Here is a 21345-nt window from a genome sequence, read left to right on the forward strand (position 1 = left end):
GATTTCTAGGGCCACCAGCCTACATATGTCACAACAGGAACCCAAACCTTGTTTACAGACTCCAGATCCTATACTTTCCTAACTATAGCTTGCAGTCTGTTTCAGAACACCAGCCCACAGCGCAAGCACGGCATTGTGAAGTAGGCGAATAATTTTGGTACCCATGATGTCATTTTAACAGTCTCATGAGGCAGAAATAGGACAGATTTTGATTTTTCTTTTCAAATCACTTTGACTAGCTTAATGTATTCTGCTATATATGTGCATGTGTGTATTCAAGTTGTATCTTAGACTACACGTGTGCATGGAACTGTTCTGTTTCTCTGATAGCGTATGCCTTTTCTCTTAGCTTATTTTTATTCTATCCCTGCGAGGATAGGAGAGCAGCAAGTTTTGGAAATAAAGGTATGAATTCCAAAGAGGGTGAATTCATGCCTGGTTCTCGTGCTAAGAAGATGGTGTCAGGTCACAGTGGCACTTGCATAGATTGGTTTGTTAATGACTAACCTGATCTACTTTGCCACCCGGCTCTTCCGTCACTTTTAACATAGCAAGGCCTCTCCCTCTCTCCTTCCCCCACTTTGCCACAGGGACTCAGCTGTATCCAACAACAAGACGCCCCACAGTAGCTCCATCAGCCATATTGAGTCTGTCCTCCAGCAGCTGGATGATGCTCAGGTGCAGATGGAAGAGCTGTTTCATGAGCGGAAGATCAAGCTGGACATCTTCCTGCAGCTGCGCATCTTTGAACAGTACACCATTGAGGTAGGGGGAGCGGGAGGAGAGGACGGGAGAGGAGGAGAGGGGGATAGTGACTGTTCCGGGGGAAGCATTCCAGGTGTGGCCACTGCTGCATCCATAGAGAAATCAGAGAGATCATGTATCTGGCTGTTACTTTAGATCTCGCAGAATTCCCCTTGTGCTAGGATCTAGTCTCATCAATTGCCTTCATCCTGACTGCTCAGCAGAGCCTCTCTGTAAACTTCCTGTCTGTGGATGGCTTCCCGGGATAGCTACTGTTCCTTACATTCTTGTGTGGTTCCTTATGATTGGCTGTTGAGTGCTCCATGGCTTCATGAGTAGAAGTGTTAAAGTTAGGCAGCCTCCTTGGCTGATGCACACAAGCCAGGGGAAGTCCCACTGCAGCCATGATGTCAGGAGCTACAAGAGGAAAGACACATCTCCCCAAGGGGCCTCTGGGGATCTGGCTTAGTTGTAGAAAGTATGTATAAAGCCCTGCATTTCTAGCACCTCAGCAGTGTGGGGAGGGGCAGGGTCAGTCAGTCTGGAGCAGGACTCAATGATCAATGACCTCATCACTCAGGGGGAAAAGGGAGTCTGAGATAAGGCAGATCCTTGCTTTACCATGGATTCTTTGCTTCACTTCTGGAAGACTGGAGTTACCATTATGGCATACCCTTCTGGTACCAACTGCTAATAAATGGTAATATAAGCCAGAGTTATTATTCTTACTATTTTCTGTTTTGAAGCTGTAACTAAAATCACACCATAGAGGTTCTGGAGTATGGAAAGCAAACAGCATACATGCTGCATCTGAGGGTGGTAAAGATTCTTTTAAAGCACCCTTTTCTCTTTGCCCTTGACTGTGATAACAGAGAGACTACGCCTCGACCTAACATATCTCTGTTGTGTTTCATTTTTTGCAGTGGTAGGAGTGATAGCCAGTACCTCTCACAACCTAGTCAAGTACTCCACTGCCAAACTCCAGCTACCATTTCCTCTTAACTTTATTTCCTATCTAGAAATCTCCCTGAAGTTGGAGCACCAGAGTTTATAGGGCTCAACCTTCCCAGCTAGATTTATGGGAATTTTCATTAAACCAGTTGAAAAAGAATGAATAAAATTTAAAAATTATATTTTTAAATGTTGAAAATTTCAACATCCCAGTTATAAGCCAACCCAGGACCAGTGAAATGTCCAGGCAATAGCTGCCTTTTTCTTCAGGCCTGGAACAAAAAGTTTATGTTCAGAATCTAAAAAGAAAAAAAAGAAAGAAAGAAAGAGAGAGAGAGAGAGAGAGAGAGGGAGGGAGGGAGGGAGGAAGGAAGGAAGGAAGGAAGGAAGGAAGGAAGGAAGGAAGGAAGGAAGGAAGGAAGAAAACTAGCATCAAAAGTTACCCTCTTCCTACCCCACACTCTCCTGTGAGTACAGCTCCCTGCACCTGTCTCCACAGGGGTCCTGGTCATACTTACTTCAAGACTTTGTGTCTAAAGATAGGCTAGGGGTGTAACTTAGTAGCTGAGTACTTGACTAGTATTTAAAACGTCCTTATCAACACATACATACCATCACCACCACCACCCATACCAAAAAAGAAAAAATCAAAAAGACATGTTCTAAATGCATATTTTAACTACCTTTCCTCCTGGTTTCTATGACTATGTGGGTTTTCTTTCACTTTTTATGAATTTTACATCTGTACTCAAAAGAATTTCAAGTGGCATGTAGTAGCAAAGTATATTTGAAAGAACAGTTAAAATGCATGTGGAAAAAAAAGTGTGTTGCCAAGCAATGCAGGGTACCATGCAAACTTGACAGTCTCAGCATCACAAGATGAAGAGAAAGAGGACGGGTACAAGCCATTACTCTTTAGTGGTCAGGAGTGAGACACAGAAGATGAAGAGGTTGAATTTAACTTGTGTAGAGTTCTCCCTGAGCTCTGCTGCATTCTTCAGGGGATGAGGACATTGCACAAGGAAAGGGTGTGAACACTGAGCCACCAAGTGGGTGCAGGGAAACAAACCTGGGTCCTCTGCAAGAACAACCAGTCCTTAACCACTGAGCCATCTTACCAGCCCTAGTTTTGTTTGGTTGGGTTTTGTTTTGCTTTTGTTTGGTTTGGTTTCTTTAGAGGACAACTTACAGAAGTCAGTTCTCTCCTTCCACCATGTAACTGAAGTCAGGTCGTCAGGTCCGGCAGCAAACGTCTTTACCTACTGAGCTGTCTTACCAGCCTTGTTTGTTTCCTGCAACAGGGCAGTGCACAGGGATCACTGACTTGTGCCACCATGCCCTGCTGTCATGAAGTTCTAGACTGTTGTGTACTTTATTTTCTTCTTTCTACCTCAAGACGTGTTCGAGGGGAATGAAACCACCTGAGGGTCAGATGCTCAAGATTTATTGATTAGAAGGGTATGGATTAGAGGACAGAGGTACTGGCTTAGTCCCAAATTGGGTTAGTTGGCTTTATTTGGACGTCAGCTACACACTGGTATCATGTAGCAGGTATTAGCAGTCTGTTTGCCTAGAGTAGCTCTGGGAAGTTCAGTTCCTTTCACGTCTGAAAGGCAGTCCAATGCACATGTAGAAAATACCCTTTTGAAGTGATACAAGTGCAAGACAACTACGTTAAAGGTAGAACTTATTTAAATGTTGGAAGAAGGATTTTTCTTTCACTTACAGAATCTGTGTTCTTGAGCTGTTCTACATACGAGAACCCTCGCCTAGTACTGGACAGTGCCTTGGAACGCTTGGTATGCAGTAGGGAAATGGCGTGAGGACCCAGTAAAATGAAGGAGATAAACATAGTGGCTTGATTCTGTATCTGTTGATACAGAATATGACGTTCAGGTTTCAGAAGGTCTTGTCCTCATCTGGCAGGAGGTGGTGCTACATCTAATCCTAGATAGAAATGGAAATCCTGCCAGACCCAGGGGGAGTTCTGCCTCCAGTCAGATTGTCAGAAGTTATTTTTAAGGATAATGAAGTTGTTTCAAATACCAGCTATGCCTCAATGTGGGGATGAAGAACACACTCCTGGAGAAGCTTCTGAGTGTAAAACTGAAGGTGGTTTCTGTGAAAAGAGCCACGTCAGAGCTGACATAAGCCAGGACAGTGCCTATGGGGGACCTGCAGCTCTGCTTCTGTTCCTAAAGGAAGACATTGGGTGGACACAGTACAAGTTTCTAGGGATGTCTGGAAGTGGGATGGGCCCATTCTGGGGATGTAAGTATGGCTCCTCAGCCGTCTCACTGATGCCTGAGATGAGCTCATTAAACGTTAGGAAAGCACAGATCGATGCCCTGTTTCTTTCTACACAGTAATGAGGGCATGTGTGCCCTCATATTGTTACCTGAAATGAGATCCTAATGCACCCACCATGAAAGTGAGACATCCCTGAGATTTTAAGTTCAGTAACAGGATGGGCTACATTCCTACCATACCTTCCTGGGCTTCCTGTCTTGGATGTTGACAGCTCAGAGTGCAGCATGATGCTCTATAAAGTTCTCCTGTAGGCTCAGCCTTCGTCTGTGAAAGGCATTCATACGAATTCATCATGACAGAAGACAGCAGAAGACAAGTGGTAATAACATATATTTCAGGGTGGCAACAACTTGGGTAGCTATTTATCTTTGATGTTTTCTTGCATTTCTAAATATCCTACAATTAGGATAATCAGAAATATAAAATATTTTTAGAAGTAGGGATAAGCCAGTAGTCTCCAATTTTTGGTTATTTACATTTTCAATAAAATATCTTTGAACATATAGCCCCCTACATGTGTATGCTTAATAGTTTTTAATTATAAAAACGTTCTCTCATTTTCTAGTAATCCCAACACTCCATAGTACCCTTTGGATGTAGCTTAACTTTTCTGTGAGGTATTGAGACTTCACATTTCAAATAGTCTTCTGGTGGTTTCCAATTATTTTTTGCTTGTTTAACAAATCTGATTTGATTGCCGCTGTCTCTTTAGCCCATAACATAGCTGACAGAAATTTTTTGCTTCCAGGATTTGAATTATCTCCAAACAGTATTTTTTTTTTCAGAGAGCCTGCTAAGCCACATGTCTTTGTCCAGGGTTGGTTTAGTTGAAACTAGATAATAGATAAATCCATTTAATGGGACCATTAAGAGGGCAATAACTTGAAACATGCTGACAACAGTGAGCAGGTGGGCCACAGGCAGCCTCTCAGGATTGACTGTGGCTGTTTCCACCTCTAAGGCGCCCTCTCCTACTCCGTACCACACAAGGCCACCTGCCTCCCAGTCGGAGTGGGATGCACACCAGTCTGTGAGTGAGACTCTGGGGAAATGTCACAGAATTTTTTCATTAGCCCTGATAAAATATGTGTGCCGATAACATGTATAGATGCATATTTTTACAGGGAGACTTTTCCTCTAATCAGTGACTAACTTGGGGTGTTCCTTGAGATGAACACACACACACACAGCCTTTATATTTTGATAAGCCTTAAATAGCTCAATGACTGGACCACTTCCTAACCTCCACATGGCTAATCCACCTCCCTCCAATATCCCGAGTCATTACTTATTGAAATCTATATTCCATCTCTGCTGCCCTGGACCCAGTCAGGCAGCCCTCTTGGGGCCGCAATTCCCCGGGTCCTACATGGCAACTATGCTGTCTGTCCAGCACCTTCTCAGGCATGGTATCTCCTCACCTTCTCCTTCCTCCTTCCTCTGTCCCTAGCCCTGAAATCCTAAAAGTCCTGTCTCTGTCTGCCCTGCCCAGCTATTGGCTGTTGGCAAATTTATTTACCAATCAGAACCAACTGGGGGCAGGGTCCCCCAGTGTCTTCTGTGCAATGGACTTACAGATTCTTGCTCAAACAATTTTGGGGACGCAAATTAACATAATATAAGCAGCATTATGCCAAACCCACTACAAGGATAAGAAAGAAAAAACTCCAGGATTTCATTATCTCATTGAATCAAAATCTCTGATCTTTTTATATTTTTGTCCTTGACTGTCTCCTGGGAAAAATAGAAAAAAAAAAAGTTTCATTTTAAATTCCTGAAAATATTTGAGTAGACTATCCTGGATCTCTCCTGTATCTGAACTTCATAGATTCTCTTCTGTGTGGGGTGTATTCCCAGTTCATTCTAGAAGGGCATGGCCTTTGGGTATCACTACTCCTCACTGTCCTCTGATGAAGGAACTGTAGTTGGCTTTGTCCTGTTCACTTGCCCATACTGAGAGAGTGTCCTGTTTAAGGCTCTGGCCTCTCCAAGAGCATCAAGGCAGGGGCTTTCCAATGACGTCATGTTCTGACTTGTCTGGCTTTGTGTTGTTATTTCTCTCCCTTCAGGTAAGTACTTCCGGTAAACGACTGTTTTTTCTAACTTATATGATAGGTTCCCTCCATTTTTTTTAACTTACTTTTTCTTTCTTTTTTCTTCTTTGCATAGTCCTATAGCTTATGAAAATAGATAGACTTTAACTTACTGTCACTGTCAAAGCTGTAGAAGTTTGAAATGTCGACCCCGGTCATCATCAGGACTCTTGGTGTTCAGGGAGCATACCACTCCAGGGACTCAGCTGTAAACCTCCATAGACACAGTCCACTGTGACCATCTAAGGACCCCATCACCTCATCCAGCTTCATCATCTTTTCTTTATTTATTAATTTTATCTTCCTTACTATGATACTTTATGAAACTGCAAAGAATTGAATACTGACTATACCAAAATAACACACACACACAAAAACAACAACAACAAAATAAGATCTATTTGAGGTAATCTCTTAAATTTTTTCTTCTTAGCAGTCACTGTAGCATTTTCTAAGCATATTGTGAAAAGGACTCACATAATAGATATAGGAAAGTAAAACTTCCTTCAAAAGCCTGGCGGTGGTGGCGCACGCCTTTAACCCCAGCACTTGGGAGGCAGAGGCAGGTGGATTTCTGAGTTCGAGGCCAGCCTGGTCTACAGAGTGAGTTCCAGGACAGCCAGGGCTACACAGAGAAACCCTGTCTCGAAAAACCAACCAACCAACAAACAAAACAAACAAATAAAAAAACCACAAAACTTCCTTCAAAACATTTATACAATAATATTAGTAGTAGTATTAAATAATACTTTAATAGCAGCTACTAATGCTTTTGTTAAGCTCATATCAGAATCATTGGGAGATCTCTCCTACTGTCTTCCTTAAAAAAAAATAAATGAATGAATGAAAATAAAAGTAATAAATGAATGAAAATAAAATTTAAAAAGCTCATTAATATTCATTCATACAGCTTGAGTTTTCTGGAAAATCACCATTTTCAGTACATTTTCAGAGATCTCTGCTGGACATTTTCAGGTCTTTCTGCAATTGTCAGGCAGGTCTGGAGCTGTGGATCTTACCACAAATAATCTCATCTGTCTTTTTTTATAAAAGGTAATCTCATCAAGGTTCAGTGCTGTGTGCCTTTGTATTCTGATAAGGATGCAGTAGTACTGGACAGATATGAACCACATGGCTAAGAATGTGGCTTGCCCAGAAGGAAGGAATGGCCCAGCCCTCAAGCTCTGTCATATACAGTATGAGTAACCAATACATGTTGGAAAAACCCCTCAGGACAGAGATTTGATATTTCTTAAAATGAGAAAATTGAAAGCTAAGTATTTTTCATTGGCCTACAAAAATGCCCTACTGTAAAATGGTGAGCATACCATTTTAAAGTGGTAAATTAGTTTTTATACAAGGCTACAAATAATTTATTGATCCACTCAACGAACATAATAACTTAAAAAGTTCAAATAAAGTAAATATATATATATATATAATTTCTTAGTTACTTTTCTGTTGGTGTGCTAAGATACCATTACCAAGACAACTTGTAGAAGAAACAGTTTATTGGGACTTACAGTTTCAGAGGCTGAGTCCATGGCCGTCATGGTGGGGAGCACGGTTGCAGGCAGAGAGGCAGGCTTGCACGAGAACAGTAGCTGAGAATGTGCATCCTGATTCATAAGCACAAGGCAGAGGGAGATAAGTAGGAATGGCCTGGGCATTTTAAAGCCTCAAAGTTCACCTCCTGGTGACACACCTTTTCAACAAGGCCACACCTCCCAATTCTTCCCAAACAGTCCCTCACACTGGGAACCTAGCATTCAAGTATGTGAGCTTATGGGGGCCATTCTCATCCAAGCCACCACACCAATTTGTGATTATTTTTAAAGGAATGGGGTAAAGAAAGGAAGGAGAAGAAAAGAGGAAGGCAAATTTTTATTTAGAAGGTACCAAATAAAATACTTGAGCTAACAAGTTCTCCAGTTCTCTGAATACCTTAGGAAGGCTAGAAAAGGGAGGTGCCCATGAGGAGGGCTGTCTGAGATGACTACAGCTTCTATCTATCAGTTGATTTTGGTGAATCTCTTCTGGTAGGAAATTCTTAGGCTTCTTTTCTTACTTTTAAATCTTCTCTAATAAAGTTTTCACTATTTATCTCACTTCCTTTCTGGTGTCTTTAAAACAGACAATTGTTAGAACAATATTCTTTCCAAAATATTTTTCAAAGAGGCCGTTGTTCTTCAGGCCCTTGAAAAAGCCTTCATTCTTTAGCCACACACCGGGCTTAACCATCCTGATCTAAAACTCTAAACCAGGAAAGTGGGTAAGACAGAGGCCCCAGAGCCACTAGAGTCCCTGAGCAGTCTGAGAGTTGATGAGGAGCTAATTGAGTGGAAGAAAAAAAAAGTAGGCCAACAGAAAGCTGAGCACACTCGGGAACCTTCTATTTCCTCTCACATTTGGTTCAGGCTCTGCTTCAAGCTTGACCAAATTCTCTCCAAACACAGCAAAATCACCAAGTTCATTCCAGTACAGGCTCTAGTTCTCACAGTCTTGTCTCTGTGAGAGCAGACACACTCACACCCTCATGCCAACCCCTCCCCCCATGTCTTGGGGTGAGCCAGAGAAGAGCCCCTGGCCCTGACACATTGTGAAGCTCTTTGTAGTGGAAGGTGTGTTCTGAGAAATGGTCGGGACTTGAGCAGATTGGGAGGCAGATGAGGTCATTTCAGAACAGGGTCCCCAGCAGGTGGTGGTGGGGCTGAGCTCACTCTCAGAATCAGCCTTAAACCAGCTGGTTCTCCATGGAAAAGCTTAAGGTGCAGCCGGAAAGCCAGCCTTGCTCATTAGCAGTAAGGTAGGGGGAGATTAGAAGCCATTAAAAAAAAGAAGAGGAACAAAATGAGCCCCTGTCATATGCCAGCCTTCTACCCTAGAAAGAAAGTGGAAAAGACCCCGGTCCAGGGAACGTTGAGTACATACAAGTCACACTAACTGACAGCTCTGGCTGACCATGTTTCAGAAAACTAGGAAAGGGAGTGAATCAGGTGCCAGTTGCAGAGCGATGGGCCCAGGAGTTAGTCTAGGGAGTGAGATTTTCAACCACAGGCTCTGAAAGCCCTTGTTCTTCAGGTCACACAGTAGACTTGAGCTTGTGGTTGGGGCTACACGAACAGGAGGCAGAGTGTAGAAGACACTTCACACTGGTGACTACACATACTTTACTTCTGGTTTCAGACCTCTGAGCCTCTCCCTCCAACCCAAGGCCAGCTTCTGGGGACCACCAGCTAGTACAAAGCTTTCCATGTCAAAGATTCTCGGTCTTAGAACTTATCTGAAATCTTCCTGTGACAAAAACAACCACTGTAGGGTCAATTTTATAGAAACAAAAGCTAAGACTGAAATGAAAGACCTCCCTCCCTTTCATGCTATGGTTCTAATTTCCTGTATGTTCCCACAAGGAGTAGATCTGAAGTTAGGTTCTGACTATTTCAGTAGATTGTCTCAAAAGCAATTTATATCCAGACCTATTAAGGACACTTAAAAATACATCATCAGAAGAAAATTCGTCAGCTGGATATGGTAGTGTACTTCTGTAATCCCAGCATTTAGTTGGAGGTGAATGACTTTTGAGTTTAGGGTCAGCCTTAAACTATGCTATGACTTAAACTTAAGGTCAGCTACACAGCAACATTCTGTCTCAGAAAAACAAACACTGACAAAAAACCCCACTTTATAAAGGTAGATATACAAACAGCCAGCAGAGCATATAAAAATATCCGCGTCAATCACCATGTAGTAATCATCCAAGTTAAACAGACAGTAATGACAGAAGATGGTGAGAGTGTAGAGCAGCTGGAACTTCCATATGTTGTAACTAGGACCATCATAGGTTATCATCCCCTTGTAGATCTCTGCCAGTAGCTTAGAAACATGGACCTCTTCTGTTCAATGATAGTGAAAAGCTGTGCCCACAGAAAGAGTGGTATGAGAATTCTCATATCAGCCTTATTCATAATAGCCACACACCAGTCAGCAGGAGAGAGGAAAAGTAAGTTGTGAACCATCTGGACAATGCCTTCAATTCTTCTATGTCAAGGAATGAACTACTAACATGAAACCACGATGCCTATAATATAGCGTGCTGAACACAAAGCCAGACAGTGGAGCATATAATAGTCTTTGATTTAAGTCTTAGAAAAATCCAAAACTAGGCAGAGCTATACCTGATGGAAATCTGAAAGTGTCTTCTTGTGCAAGGAGGGAACAACTGACTGGAAATGATCACAAATGAGCTCCCTGAGGTGACGGGTGTGTATTTTGTTTTGGGTGATGACTATACACCCAAATGTATGAAACTGTCAAAACTCTCAGAACTAAGTGCTCAAAATATGTGCATTACATGTAAGTCATATTCTAATTTCTAAAATTATAGAAAGAAAAAAGCCTACTTCTATGCCTCTTTTATAACAGCATGTTCACTCTATAAATTCTCTTATTATAAAATGAGGTATCTTCTATTTTCAGTTAATCCCTCTCTGGTGTTGGGAAGTAAAGTGTCCCTCAAAAACAAGGATCCAGTGGAAATCTGTTTCTCTGCTAACCTGCTGGTCTCCAGGTCTCCTCCACAATGAGTAGATACTGGTTGCCGAGCTCAGCAGCTCCCTGAGTTGACCTGAAAAGATCTGGAGCTTGAGGGGGGCACCCAGAGGAGTGAGGGAGGAACTCTGTAGTTCTGAGTCTCCACTTCAAAGACAGCTCCTGTGCTTTTATCTGTTTCTGTTTTGCTGGGTGAAGCGTCTTCCCTTTAGACGACAAGTAGAATCCCGTGGCCCAGACATGCAGCCCCGAAAAGGACTGCTTTGCTGTTCCAACCCAGTCTGCCCGGCCATAGCTTGGATACAAGGGCACGTCTTCTGCCTCTAGCTGGCTTCTACTTCCTGGTGTCCTCTGATGACTTTAGAACAACTTGCATTTGGTCACTAGAAAGAGGATGGCACCTGTCAGCTGGGATAGACCCAGAGTAGTGAAAACCACTAAACTGGGGCTCTGGGGTATATGCTTAGACAACTGCTGAGTCATGCTGCAAATGTATGAGCCAGAGAGACTTCCATTTCCACTCCTCAGAAAAGATGGCCGCACACAAACTCTTGCCTTCACTGGCTCTTGGTACAACACACGAAGACTTAATAGAAACATTATTCAGGGAATAATGTAATTCAGTGCTTTGGCGTTCCTTCTCTGTGGGTCATTGTAGAGAATGTGAAGAGGGCAGAGGGCTTGGCCTTAATTAGCAGAGGACCAGAGGCAGATTAGGTGAAACTGCTTGCGCTAAGGTGTGAAGAATGAACTAGCTAATCCCCGTCAGCCCAGTGCTTTTATTTATTACGTGCTCCATACTTTATGATATCATTACTGCTTTCTGTAGATTATAATCTGCTTGATTTCCAAGATCACTGGTTCTCAACCTCTCTAATGCTGTGACCCTTTAATACATTATCTCATGTTATGGTGACCCCCCCCCCAACCATAAAATTATCCCCAAATGGAGGCTGGAGAGATGGCTCAGAAGTTGAGAGCACTGGACTGCTCTTCCAGAAGTCCTGAGTCCAATTCCCAACAACCACATGGTGGCTCGCAACCATCTGTAAGGTCTGGTGCCCTCTTCTGGCATGCAGGCATATATACAGGCAGAACACTGTACATACAAACAAACAAATAAATCTAAAAAAAAATTATCCCCAAATAAAATTATTTTCGTTGCTACTTCATAACTGTAATTTTGCTACTGTTATGGATCTTAATGTGAACGTCTATGTTTTCTAATGGGTCTTAAGTGACGCCTATGAAAGAGTCATCAAACCCCTGCCCCAAAGGGGTTGAGACCCACAGGTTGAGAACCAGTGTTCTAGAGGACTATTACACATTTACACTTAGTTTGGTCACTCTTTTCAGTTATCACTCTTTGTAGTGAAGAGAGAGTCTAGCACGGTGGAACACAGGACCCAGAAGGGAAGGCCCGCCTTTAGTATGCACTAGCTCTTTAACTGATGATGAAGCCTGAGTCGTTCTCCAGACTTCTCTGGCTTTCAATTTTGGCTTCTGAAGCAAACTAACTATTTAGTTTTGAAGGTTCCTTCAATTATGGAATATTTTTACAGTAACAGTTACAAGGTGATAGGTGAACTCTTGGCAAACAGGAGAACCAAGCAACTGTGTCCCTCACTATCAAGGCAAACTTCAGCCACAGCCATCCATCTGAGTGAGGCCAGTTTCCTCTTCTAGAAGGCAGACCTGGAGATCTCCATCCTGCCTGCCTCAGTGGGTTATTGTGAGGGTCACAGTGAGATGAATACACCAAAACTTTATAAACTTTATTAACTCAGTACATGAATGTTTGCAGCTATTCATTTGCTGTTGCTGTAGACATTGAAACTGTTATTTTAAAAAAAAAACAGTTTAAAAGTTGTGTGTATGTGGTTATAGTTTAAGTCGAAGAGTACAGCGAGGGGTGGGTTGGTTGATAAGGTTTCAGCCAGGAGCTGCAATCTAGCAGTGTTCTGTGCACCCAGCAAGCCCTGGCTGATGGTGGCACTTCTCCCAGGTCACTGCAGAGCTGGATGCCTGGAATGAGGACTTGCTCCGGCAGATGAACGACTTCAACACCGAGGATCTGACCCTGGCAGAGCAGCGGCTACAGCGCCATACAGAGCGGAAGCTTGCCATGAACAACATGACATTTGAGGTCATCCAGCAGGGCCAAGACCTGCACCAGTATATCATGGAAGTGCAAGCCTCAGGTGAGCAGCTTCTCGTCCTCTTGGCAGGAGAGATGGTGGACACAGTGTGCCCCAGCTTCCACACCATTCAGTCCATCCCTGCAGACACAAAGAATAGAAAGGTTCGTCATTGGGGTTTCTTTTCTTTTTAAAAAATATTTATTTATTTAATGTATGTGAGTATACTATAGTTCTCTTCAGACACACCAGAAGAGGGCATCAGATCCCATCACAGATGGTTGTGAGCCACCATGTGGTTGCTGGGAATTTTACTCAGGACCTCTGGAAGAACAGCCAGTGCTCTTAACCGCAGAGCCATCTCTCCAGCCCTCACTGTTGTTTTAAAGAGGAAACAAAACTGTAAGAACTGAAGTAACTTGTTGTGGTTGTCTGGTTTAGGCTGTGGGAAAGATGAGACAGGAGCCAGAGTCTATGGGTCCTGAGGATTGAGAATCAATGATGGAAGCTAGTGCCGGCTTTCAGAAGTGATCATTTGGAATCAGACTGAGAGCTGTCTGAGGTTCCCAGAGTTGTGCTGCGTGGGTAGTGAGCTCCCATGCCGCTCTCCCACCTGTGTTATGGCTCTTGCTCCTGCTCCTCACAGGCAGTTTCCTGATCCCTGCCTTACACTCCCCAGAATCTTCCAGTTTTGTTCTTGCTTTTAATCACTGGTCTGTATTTGAGTTTAAGCAGTGCTGATAAAAGTTTATGGGAGATCGTGTAATTTTATAACTTCCAAGGAAAACATGGCATTTTATTACTTTTTTCTGTTCAAGATTTATTTAGTATGTTTTCCATAAATATGTGGTTTCTTTACTGCCACTCTCTAAGGCAATATTTTCTGGAACTAGAGAGAGACAAAGCAACTCAGGAAGACTGCTGGTCAGGAAAAGAAGGCAAACATCCTTTATTAGACCTGTGCAATGCTAGAACCCATCCTTCTCTCTCCTGGCCAGCCAAACACATGGCCTGTTGGCAAGGTCTTGCTCTCCAGGTTGAAGTAGCTGGGATGAGGCTCTCACCTCTTTAAGGCACAGTTGGGTCATGCACCTGTTGATGGCTAACATTAAAACGGGATTGTCAGGGGCTGCTGAAAGTCCTTTACAATATTGTGTTTATTCTGGAGGTCAGAAAATAAGTATTATATGCCATTCAAATGAACACCACTTCAGAACAAAGAGGGGAGACTCCAGTGAGTTCTGTTCACTTTTGTCAGCAAAGTTCTCCATGGTCCATCTATGTCCCAAACAGGATGCAGCTGTGTGTGAGACACAGGTCATTCTAAGTGTGCAGCCTACATGCTAACCAGCCTAAGGCCTACTTGTTTACTGGAGACTCTTCAGAGTGGCAGTGCTCAGGCTCCTGTCTGGGTGTTTGTGAATGTGAGTCTGAGTCTACATGCTAACAGGATCTCCAGATAGACCGAGTTCCCTGCAATCCGAGATTCAGTGTCTGACATACCAGCTGGATCTTCTCAGGCTCTGCTCAGAAAAGGAAGAGTAGGGAACACAGGAACAAGGGTCCCTTTTCTATGGTTGAGCATTTCCTCATGTTCAGGGTTGAGTTTAGCCTTGATGATGCTCTTTCCAGCTGGCCATCCAGCTATGATGGAAGGTACAGAGTAACTAGAAGAAAGGCTGGGCAGAGCAACTCAGATACTTCCCCTTCATCCTTCTGGATGTGTCTCCAAATGGATATGTGTGCTGACATGACCTTTGGCAAGCCAACTTCTATGCCAGGATCCAAATACCCATGGTAGCAGAAAAATGGCCAGAAGCTGGCAATCTCCAAGGACTGCTCATGACTGGAGGTTGGCTATGCTTAGCTAACCAGGAGGGCTGAGTGGGTGGAAATACCCCCAAGCAGATGGGCTACCCACTCCCACAACATCCTGTTCTAGATAGGAGCTTTGTTGAAAGAGGTTTGGTTGGCCTCCTCAGCCCTCTCTACTAAGACTGGCTGTTCCCCTCCGCCTACCATAGCTAGCTGTTCAGTCTGGCAGAGCCTGTGAGACTTAAAGGGAGATGATTGCATGGGTTTTAGGGAGGCTATAGCCTCACTATCTGTCTCTGCCCTGCTCTGCAGAGAAGCATCGTTGTATTCAACCCTGAGCGTACAACAGGAGATCAGAATCGGTTAGCTCACACTTGACCTGGGGGAAGGGTAGGGACTGGTGGTGGGTCCAGAGCAGGACACAATGTTTAAGTCATATGATATTTGTTTAATGAGCTGTATTTTGAATGAAGGTGAAGTAAACAATTATACTGGAAAATAAGACATATTATCAAAATTAAGACTTTTCTCCCTCTCTGCTAAATTAATTAAGGCCGATTGTTTTTAGTAGTTCATAAAACTAGAGAATTTGCAAATGCTTATTTTCAGGTGTGATGTTCATCCCATTGGGTCATGTTTCTCTGAAGCCTTCAGTACATCCGAAGCAAAAGCCTTGGAGTGAGTCAGCATCCACCTTAGGAATTAGGAAACAGGAGCAATCCACCCACTCCCATCCTTTCTTCACCACAGCTTGTCTGCTTGAGCCTCAGGGTGGGCTATGGTAGACTTTGCTGTTAGGAAACACTCTGGATTTCACATCCAGATCTGCTGCCAGTGAGCAGCCTGGCTTGGACGTCCTATTTCTTCATTAGATCTTAGTCTTTTCTGTCTAACCCACCACATAGACTCAATTTACAAATTCCTTCCAGCTCTCATTTGCCATGATTCAGCTTCCCACCACCTCCTGTTCTGCTGACTTTATCCCAGGTCCTGGATCCAGCAAACTGTGACATTTGACCTTAACACTGAGGCAAGAACCATAGGACTTACAGATATACTGCTTTTGTGGTCAGAAGCCCCAAACTCCCTTCTTAGGCAACATTTTTAAGTTTGAAAAGTTATTTGTGGAGGGTTAAAGAGATGCTTCAGTGGATAAAGCACTTGCCACAGAAGCAAGTGGACCTGAGTTTGGATCCCTGAGCACAGTAGACACTCCACACTTCTGTAATCTCAACACTAAGCGGGACAGGTATGTGGGGAGATAGGTAAGTTCCCATGGCTCAGTGCACAGCCAATTTAGCCAGTCATTGAGCCCCAGGAAGAGCCCTTTCTCAAAAAAAAAAAAAAGATGGAAAATTATAGATATCAACCTACAGCCTCTAAACACACATACACAGACACACACATACACACACACACACACACACACAGAGAGAGAGAGAGAGAGAGAGAGAGAGAGAGAGAGAGAGAGAGAGAGAATCATTAAGTCTGTGGCAAGAATGCTTATAATTTACTGTTCCTACTGGGACTATCAGCCTCAGCAGTTGAAAATCCTGCTAGTGGTAGTGAGGATTGAACCCAAGGTCTCACACTTACTGAGTAAGTGTTCTACCTCATTTAGTTTTAGTTTTTATTTGGGGATCAGTTTTTACTAAGTTTCACAGGCTGTCCTTTAACCCACTCTGTAGCCCAGGCAGGCCTTGAACCTGCTCTCCTCTTGTCTCTGCCTCCTGACTATCAGAGCCTCCATGCCTGCACCACCAGGGTCGGATGTAGATGCATGCTTAAGTGAACTATGCTTGCAGACAGTCTCCTCGGTCATGCAGCTGAGAGCACAAATATGAGAGGAGATACTGGAGTGAATCCCAGTCATTCTTACCACCTGGGTGTCCTGGAACATGTCACCCAATCTCCCCAAAGCCTCACCGTTCTCTGAGGAAGAGTAACCTACCACTTGAGATACCCATGAGGATGCAGTGGATCATATAGGAGCATGGAAGAGGTCCAATGAGGATGATGCATCCAGCGTTATGTTTGTATTCTAGCCCGTAGAGCATCCTATTAGGGTTACTTGGCCTCAGAAGCTTCTTCAGCAATGTAAGGTCTCCTACACAGCAGCCTCTAGCAGAATGCTTATGCCTTATGCATTGCAGGTTCTCAATACTGACATTTGCTAAATTAAGCATCAGTGTGGGTGGGACAGATGAAGGAAAAAATAATAGACAGAAACTAATTTTATTTGTGACATAAAAGGAAAGTAAATGCAAAGCCTGTGCTTTTTCAGAATGAAAGGTACTCCGGGTTTAGCAAGGATGTGGACTATTGGAGCTGAGAGGAGAGAAGAGAAGCATGATGTAAGCCAGTGTTCACTAACGCATCATAATACCATGTTGTAAGCCAATGCTCACTAATGCTTCACAGTGCTGTGACATAAGCCGATGCTCACTAATGCTTCACAATAAAGCTACACATTGAGAACCACCTAGGAAACATTTTTTAAAACACCAGTGTCTGGGTTTCATTGCTTAGGGAGCTATCTCTCATTGGCCTGGTTTGGGCTGAAGCTGTCCTTAAGGACTTCCGAGGTATAGCCAGAGTAGTCAACATCGACCTAAGAACCTAACTTAATCACTGTACTTTCTTACCTTGATTTTTACAGACAAAATGGCACAGAAAGATGAGTGGTAGGGGGTGGAGAAAAGAGAAAAGACGTTCTCTCTCTATGGCAAACACAGATATTTAAGGACAGAAACAGCTGAAAACCTTCTAGGTCTGGCAATATAGCCAGAGATGCTCAACAGTGGCCCCTAACAGGTCTCTTTTGCCTTGAGAAAATTAAAGTGATAACGGAGGCTGAGAGCATTACTCAGCGGCAGGACACTTGCCTCACCTGCTCAGTCCTGGATCCAATTCTAGCACCTTGAAAAAATCAAAATAATAAAGTAGCACCATGATCTAAAAGCCAGAGAAACTGAAGTGTCATGTGTTATTAACTGTGACCTGGAGACACACACACACATACACACACACACATACACACACACATACACACACATACACACACACACACATACACACACATACACACACACATACACACACACATATATACACACACATACATACACACACACACACACACGAGAATGCTGAGTGCTCTACAACTCAGTACAGAAAAAGAATGCCTGCTTCTTGGGCTGTGGCCTCTGCCATCTTGTATAGTGGTTATGAACCCCGGTTGTTATTAGACTCTCCTCAGAGGCTTTAAGGATATCTAATGGCCGAGTCCCACCCAGCTGGAGATTCTGGGTCTGTGGTGTTCGCAGGCCACAGTGATTTTTCAAAGGTTCTTCAGATGAATCCAGTGTGAACCATGTTGATAGCATCAATCTAGTAACATTCAAACCATCATCGTTTATAACAATATACATTGAGTAAGTACTTAAGTGTCACTAGATTTCATATTGAGCCACTTAGCAGTCTCATCAGTAATCAGCACTACATTCTCATTAATTTCCCTCAAGAAAAAGGACAACTTGGAAAAAGAGTATTTGGAGCTGACAAAATGGCAGACACCATATATACTGTACCTGGTCCTTACAGCAGCCGTAGGTTATGATTCCCACTCTACAGATAAGGAGAGCGGGGTTTGGGGAAGGGTACAGAGCCAAGACTGTTAACATCAACAGCTTTCAGAGCATAGCCTCAAAGCTAAGCCTGTCCCTCCTCAGAGCTCTCCACCATTCTGCACAAACCCACTTCGCCCCCAAAGAGGCCTGCTTGCTCAGTGGTCAGAGCAATGAATGAACAATACGAGCTGAGAACATGGGGAGAAGAGGCAGTGGTGAGTGGAATAAACATGGTCGGAGCATCAGAGAGCCTACATTCCAGTGACAATGTGAGATAAAGAAGTCAGCCATGAGAGGGGACTGGGCCAGTTCCCTGTAGGGGGACACTGAAAAGAAATCTCAAAAAAAAAAAAATTAAAGAGGAATACATTCACTCTTTGTTGAGGGGAGAAAAAGACAATCTTGTCTTTCTGCCCTATTACTGGGAGTAATTTTTATTGTTAGGGACATTATTACGGTCCCTAAGCAGGACAGGTAGGTCTATCATTAAATTGAGGGCAGTGTTGTCAACAAAATCAAACTCTACTCAGTGGTAATGTCTGGAGACCATCCAGCTGGTAGGACTTAACTGGAACTCGCACCAGTGTGACTAGGAGCGGAGGAAAGAAGCTGAAGAGGAAAGAAGTGTGGATGGGTTCCTCTAGGTGTGGCCAGGACAAGTCTGTGTGTTCCTCTCATTCCCTCCCCCTGTAATTGAGGGTTGGAGGTGCAGTAGGCATCGTCTTCACCTCTGTAGTCACTGTCCACTTTACATAAGACAAACAAGACAAACGACAAGCAAGACAAACACAGAATTGCACAGCCTGGGTCTTGGGGTTCTCAACCACATGCTGAGAAGCTTCCTTGCTGAGTCACTAACTTTGACAGCCATTCACATGTGCAGCGGCAGGGTTCAGTCACATGCCTGCTTAGAGAAAGTCAAAGCCCAGCACTCAGAGTACTAGAGATGCGGTGAAGCAGAGATGGGTCTGAAATGACATTTCCAGAAAGTCAGCACAGGGTCAGAGTTATCCCCCTGCCTCCGGTACCCCTCTCATCCCACCCCTGCTCACCCCAGACCTCAATGTGGGCAAGCCACAGGGAGCAGAAAATGCTTTAGTTCTTTTTATTTCAGTCCAGAAGATGTTCTACCTACTGCACCCTTCTGGTGACTGAAAATAGTAAGCAGAGGGGGATGGCTGCCAAAAGAACAAGCCGTTCTCTTCCGTCTCCCACAGATATTTCAGGAGCTGGGACTTGGGATTATGAAACTCACAGAAAAAAAATAAACATAAAAAGATACTGAAATTATTATCATGTAACACCAGAAAATATTTTTCCCACTCTCCCATATTGTCCTTATATAAAACTCTATTTTTGCCTCCAGAAACGAGTTTCCCAAGTGTGGGCGGACTTGCCTGTGCTTCCCAGATGCGGATGCAGGCGTGCTGGAGGCAGGGACGAGTTTCCGATGGTGTGGCAGGGTAATGGAGGCATCTCTCCAGAAGATTGATTTTGTAGGTGGCCAAATGTTGAGGCTGAGATTGATTCTCCTTTGGGAATTTGTCTGCAAGGATTTTAATGTGAACCTGGACCTGTTGCTGATGGACAGAAAAGGAAGTGTGCATATCTGCACTCAACTGTCATGAGAGGGATACAGAAAGAGCGAGGCAGGGAGGTTGATGAGGGAGGACAGAGCCTTTGGCTAGTGGGTACTGACTGCAGTGCCTGCTCCAGGCTGACTGTTTTTCTAGGTGCTATGTTCATAAACACTGGAAACGTGTCAGCAAGTGACTGGCCTTAGACATATTCTGAGTCGGTAGAATGATGGGCAGGCTCTGTGTGTGAGCAAAACTTAAAGGTGACGGGTTTTCTGAATGTGAGTGACATTCATTGTCCCTGTGGTATTATTGGGAATATTTATCATGTATATTTGGAAGATAGCATTGATTTCTTAGGAGACCTAAGTCGTTAGCTACGTTCACCGGATCATAAATTATACCTAACCAGTTAAAATAGAACATGCCCTTGGCAGGAGTTCCTGAGACAGGGTTCTTTTGATTTGGCTTTATTATGTCTAAGATGACTCAAGTTTGCTTATGAATTTGGGTGTTGGAAAGTCTCCAAACAGGTGCTGCCAGGAGCTACCTCACCTAGGATGGATCTCCAGAGTTACAGCACTCTCTCTTCCATTTATGAAAAGGAACTGGTCCTGTCATGTGTTGAAAATTCCTTCCTGGACAAAGGATTCATTTGTCCTAAGGAGCTGGCATTATCCTAAGTGAGAACTCATTACAGGATCTGTCCAGCTGCACTGTGAGCTGTGTAGCAGTTGGGAGAAGGCCAATAACGGCCACTCCCAAAGTCCAGCTTTCTTACATGACTAAAGCAATATTGTCGGCCCCATGCTGCCTGGGTTTTAATTGTTTGCATCTTTTTGAAACCAGGAATCGAGTTAATCTGTGAAAAAGACATTGACCTGTCGGCTCAGGTGCAGGAGCTACTGGAGTTTCTCCATGAGAAGCAACATGAACTGGAGCTCAATGCGGAGCAGACGCACAAGCGGCTGGAACAGTGCCTCCAGCTGCGGCACCTCCAGGCTGAGGTCAAACAGGTGAGCCTGCCTGGCACCTGCCCTCCTGCAGGGGGGCACACGGAGCCATGGCTGTGCCCTCTGAGTAACCCAGCCTTAGAAAAGAAGTTGGCATGTGAATTAAATGGATTAATTTCTGCAAGCCTGGCTGTTGTCACAAAGGACCCAGTGAGACCATGGCTCATACTATGAATGCATTAATCCTCTCTCAGGCGATGCTCTAGGAATGTCCCAGAGATTTCTCAGTGTTCTTCACTGAATCCATTCTCTCCTCTCCTGTGCTTGAGTCTGTCACATAGTCAATGAGAAATAAAAAAAAAAAATCCTTTCTCAGTAATTATATTCCACTGTAGAGCCAGGTTGCTCTCCTTGGGGCATCTCGGTGCCTAGTCCAGCTTCTGACACAGAGTTGGTAAGTAATGATTCAGTGGTAGCAAATATCGTTATTTTCAATGTGTGTATGCTCCTTATAATAACACTTTTGGGAACTGGGAATATTGCTCTGTGAGTAAAGTGCTCATTATACAAACACAAGGAACTGAGCT

At 43.8% G+C, this 21345-nt stretch overlaps 1 protein-coding gene across 1 annotated transcript in view; it reads left to right on the plus strand.

Annotated features, from left to right (window-relative positions):
- Positions 1-21345, plus strand: part of LOC114608321 (kalirin-like) — a 473938-nt gene that overhangs the window by 369984 nt on the left and 82609 nt on the right. Inside the window, exons 17-19 of the mRNA XM_028752277.1 lie at positions 591-765; positions 12652-12847; positions 20655-20821. Of these exons, the coding sequence (XP_028608110.1) occupies positions 591-765; positions 12652-12847; positions 20655-20821 (538 nt within the window). The remainder of the gene's footprint in view (positions 1-590; positions 766-12651; positions 12848-20654; positions 20822-21345) is intronic.

Source organism: Grammomys surdaster, unplaced genomic scaffold, assembly GCF_004785775.1.
Source record: "Grammomys surdaster isolate TR1022 unplaced genomic scaffold, NIH_TR_1.0 125889, whole genome shotgun sequence".
Classification (NCBI taxonomy): domain Eukaryota; kingdom Metazoa; phylum Chordata; class Mammalia; order Rodentia; family Muridae; genus Grammomys; species Grammomys surdaster.